General features: G+C 48.4%; 2 protein-coding genes across 4 annotated transcripts in view; one reads left to right on the forward strand and one right to left on the reverse strand.

Annotated features, from left to right (window-relative positions):
• Window positions 1-5934, forward strand: dek (DEK proto-oncogene). 3 transcript variants are annotated; one of them, XM_076738222.1, is made up of 12 exons: window positions 1-82; window positions 1053-1213; window positions 1595-1693; window positions 1822-1931; window positions 2031-2125; window positions 2492-2621; window positions 2772-3092; window positions 3322-3483; window positions 3886-3976; window positions 4322-4464; window positions 4608-4676; window positions 5524-5934. In XM_076738222.1, the coding sequence occupies exons 2-12, from the start codon at window positions 1090-1092 to the stop codon at window positions 5533-5535; spliced, it is 1356 nt and encodes a 451-aa protein (XP_076594337.1). In that variant the 5' UTR covers window positions 1-82; window positions 1053-1089; the 3' UTR covers window positions 5536-5934. The 3 variants fall into 3 exon arrangements, with proteins under 3 accessions (XP_076594337.1, XP_076594339.1, XP_076594338.1); XM_076738224.1 differs by having other exon boundaries at window positions 4325-4464; XM_076738223.1 differs by having other exon boundaries at window positions 51-183.
• A 2673-nt stretch (window positions 5935-8607) lies between these two features.
• Window positions 8608-8920, reverse strand: part of LOC143325040 (atrial natriuretic peptide receptor 1-like) — a 55579-nt gene continuing 55266 nt past the window's right edge. The window contains exon 22 of the mRNA XM_076737919.1: window positions 8608-8920. This exon is cut by the window's right edge and continues 1573 nt beyond it. The gene's annotated coding sequence lies outside the window, so the exon portion shown is untranslated.

Consider the following 8920-nt stretch of genomic DNA (forward strand, 5'->3'; position numbering starts at 1 on the left):
CCAGCCCCTCAGAGAAACCGCCATCATGAAATTAAAAACAAGCAACTGACAGATGAGACGTAGACCGCTGGTTCATAACAAGGTAAACTTTTCCTAGCGTCTCTGCTAACAGATAATGATCGTTTGGGGTATTTGGTGATGTTCACGTGGAGTTTGTTGCATCGTTTCTTCAGGTTGTAAAAGGTTCGTGTTGTTATTTCTCTGGAATTACCGCGCAGTGAGTGAACGTCACTAATATTACGGTCGCTAACGTCAGTGTTAGCAAACAGTGGCTAGCTGTCCACTAGCAATCATTAACGGCTGGTTTGCTTTTAAACTGCTGCAAAATAGCAAACAGCGGATAACTGACCGACAGACACCGACCGGTGGCACACAGCCGGATGTGCAAGTTGTAGTTTATACCTGAGCATGTTAGCGGCTAACTTAACGCGCAGTTGCTAACGTGTTAGTGTAAAGTTACAGCGCGCCAATCCGCAGGGACGTTTATTGTGAAGGAATAGAGAGAGAAAACAGCATGGAGGACAGGTGGAGTAAGTTAAAGAGTAAATCCAGTGTGTCCGAACAAACTCAGACAGGTCTGCCACTCGATCCGGAGAGTAGTTGGGATTGAATGTAAGAGATAATTCTGCCTATTACAAGTGGATTCACGGGGAAATCATCCTCCACTGTTAGTGCTAGCTAACTCTGTCCGAGATACCAAACATCATTCAAAATTCTGTCATTTGTATGGACAGAAGCTCCTGCCTGGTAAAACACGAATGTACAATGGGCAATTTTAAGATGTAGCCAATTATTAGAAGCTAAATGAGCGTTCGGCATACGTCCCATACACCAAACTACATCAGCTAAAGGAAGATTTCTATCTGTTGAAATACCTGGGAAATGCCTGTAAGTGGACATTGAATTAAAACGATTTTATCAAAAAAAAAACATGAAGTTTTTACACAAGTCGCCTGATATTTATTACATTTGATGGGTGTTTCCTTGATGCCCCCACCCAAGATGCACATTTGACCAAAGCGATAACAACATGTTCATCTTTCCTCTGTTAGAAGCAGTTGATCGTCGGACGGACTGAGGTGTGCAGATATGAGTGAGGTGGCGGAGGAAGCAATGGACAGCTCCGCGGTGTCAGAGGAAGAAGTGGAGGACCAGCGGGAGACGTCACAGGAAGACCAGTCCAGTCCGAACAAAAGCCGCTCCAAAATATCTGGTAAGGAAACTCGATGGTTTTCTCCGTTTGTTCGGCCTCGCTTCATGAGTCACCTCCATGTTTGTCAGGGATTCATTGACGTGCTTTCTGACTCTGCCGCTGCCGTTCATACGCCGTGCTGTCAGCTGTTAAATCTCGGCTGTCATAGTTCATCGAAGCCTTCAGGTCTTGGTTGTGGTTCAGTGCTTTATGCTTTGCTGTGACTGGAGCTGAAGGATGAATCAGACGTATGTGCTTCACAGAGTTCTTGGCGTTCATTAAAGCTGCTCACTGCAGTTTTTCTCTGGTGAAAACAGGATTTTTACAGTCCTCAGTGTTTGAATAAGTGAAACCAGTAATGCTGATTTGTTTTTCACCGTCATCCCCGCTCTGTTGTCGCAGCTGCAGGTGAAATCATCGAGGGCAAACGGGCAAAGAAAACGGTCGAGAGGCTCGATTTCCAGGCGCCGAAACAAAAGGAGAAGCTCAAGATCGGAGATGGTAGATGTTTCAGCTTTGGCTGTCGTTTCGTGTTCAGCGTTAGAGTCCTGAATATGAACACTTTTCATTTAAAGATTGTCTGCTCAGGCTGATAAGTGTGTGAAAACCGTCGGCGTCTTCATTCTCAGGTAGCGGAGAGAGATTAGGAGATATTCCTCGAACCGGCTACCAGATCACAAAGATGAAGCCAGCTGACCTGAAGCCTCTGCACGCCATCCTGTACGACAGACCAGGGAAGGTACAAACATCTGGATGATCTCGTTTCTGCTGCAGCTCACACTGACGGGTTGTTCTTCTTCTCTCTGTTAATACATCCGACCGTTTGTTCTTTTCTCAGATGGCCACGTTGAAGAAGAACCTGCGTCTGTTTAACGGCTTTCCTTTTGACGCGGACAGCGAGCAGTACACCAAAAAACGAGAAAAACTTCTCAAGTAAGTTTGTGAGCAGAGACTGGTTTTCCTCTTCAGCCATGGTTTGGATTCAGACAGAGAAGTGGACGTCGTGGAGCGTCTGATTTATTCATGAATTAGATGTTTATGGCTTCAGACAGCTTTTAATTACATTGAATGGACCTTGTTTCCAGATTCTTCATACTTTCATTTTTTTTCACCTATTCTTATTTTTCTGATGGACTTGAAACAAACTTTCTACCTTGTTCATTGATCAGTGTGTAGAGGTGGATTCACGGCTGATCAGAGGTCGTTTTTGGGTTCAGTTTCTCAGTGAAAGTGGAGGAAAGATTGTTCTCAGAGGCGGAAAGACCACAAGGATGAAGTCCCGTCTGTTTTTGAATGCAGGAACTCAAATTTCACAAACACCAAACTGAAGGTTGTCTGTGGCGTCTTGGATCTGGAGAAGAAAGGAACTCACTCAGATCTGGTGGACAGGATCCTGACCTTCCTCATCGCACCGAAAAACAGCGGGAAGGTGAGCAGCGAGCTGTTCCAGCTTTGGTTCTCATTCACTGAGGCTTCATTAAATGTGTTGCGTTCAGGGACCACTCGGGAAAACACGTCAGTCTGCCGTTGATGTTAAAAACAGTAAACGCTTTCTTTGTGTTTGTGAATTCTTTGGCAGCGTCTGCCCGTCAAGAAGAAGAGGAAGTCAAAGAAGAAACTGTCAGGCGACGACTCGAAGGCCAAGACCAAGAAGAAGAGCAAACCCAAACCCAGGAGCTCGTCCTCCAGCCCCAAGAAGTCCAAGACAGGAAGCAAGTCCAACGCCATCGTCATGGACTCGAGCAGCGACGAGGATGACGATGAGGAAGACGAGAAGGCGGGAGCTTCGGCTGAGGCTGAGGGATCAGACGCAGAGGACAAACCATCAGAGAAGGACGAGGACCCGTCCGACAAGTCCGAGGAGTCTGCAGGTGAAGAGGAGGACGATGAAGACGATGAGGTGAGGCTTTCTCCTCCAAATGAATCATTTCAGGATTTTTCAAGTTTCTTTCTTTCTTCTGTTGTTTGTCACTTTCAGTAAAGGGAAGATCTTCACAGATTAACAGATAATAAAGACTGATGTCAGATCAGTTTTCTTCAAAACAGCACGCCATGTTTTTTAAATCTGCATCGTTCACGTGTTTCACGGCTCGCAGGCGTCAGTTTTTAATCCAGAACGTTTGTGTCAGACTCCCAAGTCGAAGTCGGGCCGAGGGAAGTCGGCTCCTAAGAAACCAGCGGTGAAGAGACAGAGGACACCAGCGAAGAAGACGGGTCCTCCAAAGAAGAAGGCCAAGAAGGAAGTTTCAGATGAGTCAGAGTCCGACGGCGACAGTGAGGCTGCAGAGAAGGTAGAAAACATTTCTGGAGAAAAACACTCGTTAGAGTCTAAATTTAGATTTTCAGCTTTGTTCAGGGTCCAGAGCTGCAGAGCCCTGAGCTTCACACTCAGCTTCTCCTCCTTCTTCTTCTCCTCCTCCTCCTCCTCCTCTTCCTCCTCCTCCTCCTCCTCCTCCTCCTTCCTCTTCTTCCTCTTCTTCCTCTTCTTCTCCTCCTCCTCCTCCTCCTCCTCCTCCTTCTTCTTCTCCTTCTTCTTCTCCTCCTCCTCCTCCTCCTTCTTCTTCTCCTCCTCCTCCTCCTCCTTCCTCTTCTTCTCCTCCTCCTCCTCCTCCTCCTCCTCCTCCTCCTTCAAAGCTCAGTTTTCCTCTCAGGTGTCTTGTGGTGTTGCTGAGTGAATGTTTGTTGTTTTACAGCCCAAAAAGAAGAAACCAGCTTCGTCCAAACCTGCAGCCAAAACCAAGAAGGCCGACAGCAGCAGCAACAGCAAAAACAACACCAACACAGGTGGAGTCACACGAGTCGCCTCACCTGAAAACTGTGGCCTTTCTGCTCCTTTCACTTCCTTATGTGGGTTCAGAATGCGGCCTTGCTCGCGGCCGTCAGTCACGTTGAGATGTTTGAGCGTGAAGCTGACGGCCTGAAGGCTCGTCCTGTTTATCTTGTTCAGCTTCGGTTTGTTCACTGAGGTTTCTCTGAATGTGAAGCTTCTGCTGATGCAGAGCCTTTAATCCATTAGAACACGTTCTTCTGCTCATCGTTGGGCTCTGACGTGTTTTCATGGAGAACATCATCAGCTTTAGGAGCTGTTTGGTCGCGGCGTCCCCTCACCGTCCTCTGTTGTCCCTGCAGCAGAGGACAGCTCGGACGACGACGAGCCGCTCATCAAGATGATCAAGAAGGCGCCGACCGACCAGCAGCTGAAGGAGACGGTGCAGAGTCTGCTGAAGGAGGCCAACCTGGAGGAGATGACCATGAAGCAGATCTGCCAGAGGGTGAGACGCTTCCTGCTTCCTGATCACCTGACGGCCCGGCGCTGACACCGACTCTGCATCCAGCACGCTGCGTTTACACCGTGTCGTAAACCCTAAAATTACTTACTGACAGTAACTCGTGTTCCTGTCCTGCATGTTTTCAGGTGTTTGACACGTACCCAGACCACGACCTGACGGGCAAGAAGGACTACATCAAACAGACCGTCAAGTCTGTGAGTACACACACACACACACACACACACACACACACACACAGAGGTCACAGGTCAGGGGACGCTCGTCGTCCTGCTGACGTTTTCCACTGATGAAGTTCAGTTTGTGATCTGAATGTGTTTGACAGAGAAACCTCTGAGCGTCAGTGACAACAAACCTCAAACTCATGTCTCTGCACACTGAACACAGAATTCTCTCAAATGAAAAGTCTCACAGAGGACGTGTTGGTCCATCTGTCCTCTGTTCACATCTGTACGGCTTTACTTCATGTTAGAAACTGTCCTGTCTGTCTGTCCACCTTTCTGTCTGTCTACTCTGTCCGTCCTCTCAGTCTGTCCCCTCTGTCCGTCCTCTCTGTCTGTCCTCTCAGTCTGTCCTCTGTCCATCCTCTCAGTCTGTCCTCTGTCTGTCCTCTCTGTAAGCCTCTCTGTCCGTCCTCTCAGTCTGTCCTCTCTGTCAGCCTGTCTGTCCGTCCTCTCAGTCTGTCCTCTCTGTCAGCCTGTCTGTCCGTCCTCTCAGTCTGTCCTCTGTCCGTCCTCTCAGTCTGTCCTCTCTGTCAGCCTGTCTGTCCGTCCTCTCTGTCTGTCCCCTCTGTCCGTCCTCTCTGTCTGTCCTCTCAGTCAGCCTGTCTGTCCGTCCTCTCAGTCTGTCCTCTCTGTCAGCCTGTCTGTCCGTCCTCTCTGTCTGTCCTCTCAGTCTGTCCTCTGTCTGTCCTCTCAGTCTGTCCTCTGTCCGTCCTCTCAGTCCGTCCCCTCTGTCCGTCCTGCAGCTGGTTTTGTTCGCTCTGAGGTTGCTCAGGTGTCTCATGTCCATCAGACCTTCATGCGTCTCTGATTGTCTCCTCAGCTCATCACATGAAGCTCTGAGGAGGACAGGAGGTGTGGACGCTGCAGGAGGTCACGAAGCTTCAGGAGACGCCTGAAAGCTCCTTTTTACTTGCTTTCATATCCGTTTGTTCCGTACGGACTCTTTTCTACATGACGTTTTTTTATCCATGTGTGGCTCGTGTGTAGATCTTCAGGTGAAGGACGGCGTTGGTCTCCAGCGGCTTTTTTAACGCTCTGGACAGAGAAGACACGTTTCAGGCTGAACGGCCGTCTGTTTGTCTGTCGGTCAGAACAGAAAGTGCTTGTCTCAGATTAGATGAAGCTGTTTGTGATTAACACTCTGACTCATTTTGTCTGTTTGTTTCCTGCTTTGCTGTCGGACGTTTTGTGGAGTTCGTTTACTTATTAAAATTGTACATTTTTCAACAAACGGTCTCCATGTTTGAGTTTTGTGTGGAGTTTCTTTAGAAAGTGATGGTTTAACTCTTCAGCACTGGTGGAAAGTAACTAAGTTCATTTACTCAAGTACAGCACAGAGGTACAGGTTTGAGGTACTTGTACTTGAGTGTTTGTATTTTGTGCTTCTATAAATAGATTTTGATGTCACTGCATTTATTCCAGCTCTTGTTAATCTCAGTTTAACGTGAAGTGACGCTCGCTCAGCGGCGTCCTGCTCAAAGACACATTAGAGTGAAAATGTCTCCGTGGCTTTTAATGAATATTTCATCTTCACAGCAGGAGGAGCCGCGGAGGGCCGTCTGTGCCCTGAGTTTGGCCTCTCAGGCTGAGCCGCTGCAGGCTCAGGAGGAAACTGAACAAGGTCTGAACCTCTGGAGAGTTTTTAGGCTGCGAGTTTAAGATGAAGGTCCTTCAGATGATGAAGTCTTTATTTAACATGTGAGTGACAGCAGGGACATCATTTCACCAGTTTGTCTTTGATTTGAAGTCACGTGACGTGTTTGAACGCGTCCTGACGCACACACAGATGTTTTCAGTTTGAGCTCCAGATGTTGGACCTCCGTCAGTCTGAGCAGAAGACGGACAGTAAGTGTTTCTACTTCATCCAGACACGAAGGGGACAATCATGAAAATCATCTGTGACGCTCGAGACAAAGTGGACGGAAGTGACGCAGGACGCAGGGGAGGACTCATCACGAGTTTCATGAAACAGTTTTAACTTCACGGCTGTTTCTGTTTTCACATGAAGAAGAAGAAGAAGAAGAAGAGGTTAGTCTGCAGCGCGTCCACCTCTGTGTGTGTGTGTGTGTGTGTGGGGTCTCAGGTGTGGGTCTCAGTCTGCATCACGCTCAGAACACCTGAACCAGCAGAAGTGAGATGGAACTGATCACGTGGTCACACCGTACGTGATGAAGGTGTTTGTTACTTTGTTCATGTGTCCTGATAAAGACAATGAGTGAGACTGAACGTGTGTCTGCAGCTGCTGAAGGAGGAGCAGCTCTGCACTCTGAGGACTGTCCACACAGCAGGGACGGAGACAGCATCACCGTCCTGTTTCTGTCCAGTCTTCAGTCTCGTGTCCTTCTGTCCTGCGGCTGTCTGTTTTCTAACATCAGGAGACTCTCAAACATTAAAGGTCAAACATCATCTGTAAAAAGGTTTTTTATTTAAACCTTTAATCACGGTCTTCAGTAACCGGGTGAGACGCTGCTGCAGTGTGAGGCTCTTTGTCCTGTGTCCTGGTGTCCTGGAGGACATTAAAGTCCGGGACGAGTGGGACAAATGTGCTCCCATGTTATCTGATTACGGAGCCTGTTTTGTGTCAAAGTGACTGATGCAGGCGCAGCGTCCTGTGCGGGTCACTGAGTATAAATACTGCGTTCAGCCTCAGACCCTCGTCCCCGGCAGACACACCCCTCTGAGCAGCTGGAAGCGTGCACGTGCAGGCGTACAGACCTCGCAGGTTATTTGATTAAGCATGAAGTCAGTGTCTGGTTGATGGAAGGAGTGAGTTCGTCCACAGCCAGCTGCTAGTGTTTGAGCAACCAGCCTCACCTGAACCAACCCCCACCTGAACCAATGGGCGAGAGGCGGGGTACACCTGAACCGGTCACCAGCCGATTGCAGGGCCACATAGACAGACAGACAACCACTCACACTCACACCTATTAATTTAGAGTCACCAATTAACCCAATGAGCATGTTTTGGTCTGTAGGAGGAAGCCGGAGCGCCCGGAGAGAACCCACGCATGCACGGGAAGAACCAGCGACCTTCTCGCTGTGAGGCACGCGCACTACCTGCTGCGCCACCGTGCCGCCCTTATGTTGTTTATGTTGCCTCTAATTGTTTGTTCGCGGCCGCGCGCGCTCCTTGTCGTCCCGCGGCGGTTTGACTTTGTTTTCTTGAATAAATCCTCGTGATCAGAAGTTTCTGAAGCTCTTTGGTTAATTAATCATTTCAACACTAACGTCGGTTGTTGTTCACACACACGTGACCTGCAGAGCAGCGCGCGGCGGAGCAGACGGTTGTGTTGATGTTTTTTGTGCATCATTTTTCAGGTGTAGTTTTAACGTGTGATGACGTCACTTTACTGCTCTGCCTCAGTGATGAAGAAACTTGCAGGTGGACACACCTCGAGCTGACTCTGAGCTGTCGCAGGTGCACGTGGCTCTCCTGCAGGTGTGTTGATGCTGAGTGTTCAGGGTGTTTCTGATTGGTTGCTCAGGAGCTGCTGTGGATTTCAAAGCTGGCGCTTGCTGAAGTTTATGGGATGGTTGCCATGGAGAGAGAACAGGAGTTTGTTCAGTTCTGCTTTTATTTCATTTGTTGGTTTGATGTGTTCATCGCTGCTTCGGTCTGTTTCCACCAGCTCTTACAGGTGAGTCACTTCAAAATGTTTATTTATGAGTTCATGTTAATAAAAGCTTGAACGTGTTGAACTTGTTCTCATTCTGTGATGAAGGTTATTATTTTGGATGTTATTCTTTGTCCACTGACCAGCTGCCAAACACGAGCTATAAAGATGTGAAATATTGATAATCAGTCAACACACTAATGTTATTTAAGCACATCCGTCAGCCAATCAGAGCAGAGCGCTCTCTGTGGTGTTTGAACACATTTGAGCCACAACAGGAAGCTGCAGGTCTGCACACTTTATTCAGGTCATGACAGGTGAGAACACACAAACACCGCTGGTTCGATGCCCAGAAACACTGAACGCTCGTCCACACGAGCTGCAGGAGAAGAGAGACGTCGTACAGAGACGGAGACAGTTTCTAATGACAGCAGGTCTCTGAGTCAGACCTGCGACTCCTCCGTCCTCCAGTGAGGTCACATAGAAAAATATCAGCTTCTTCACTCGTTTTCAGGCTTTTTCAGTTCAGGACCCAGTGACATGTCAGAGGAGACCTTTTGTCCCGCTGAGTCCTCTGTTAGCGGTCAGGAAGGCGTCCGAGTG

Source organism: Chaetodon auriga, chromosome 8 (assembly GCF_051107435.1).
Source record: "Chaetodon auriga isolate fChaAug3 chromosome 8, fChaAug3.hap1, whole genome shotgun sequence".
NCBI lineage: Eukaryota > Metazoa > Chordata > Actinopteri > Chaetodontiformes > Chaetodontidae > Chaetodon > Chaetodon auriga.

Bases quoted from the DNA above. Each gene is read 5' to 3' on its own strand.
- dek (XM_076738222.1), top strand. From the start codon at position 1,090: ATGAGTGAGGTGGCGGAGGAAGCAATGGACAGCTCCGCGGTGTCAGAG. The intron at 1,214-1,594 runs GTAAGGAAACTC...CTGTTGTCGCAG, and splicing joins AAGCCGCTCCAAAATATCTG to CTGCAGGTGAAATCATCGAG. The intron at 1,694-1,821 runs GTAGATGTTTCA...CTTCATTCTCAG, and splicing joins GAAGCTCAAGATCGGAGATG to GTAGCGGAGAGAGATTAGGA.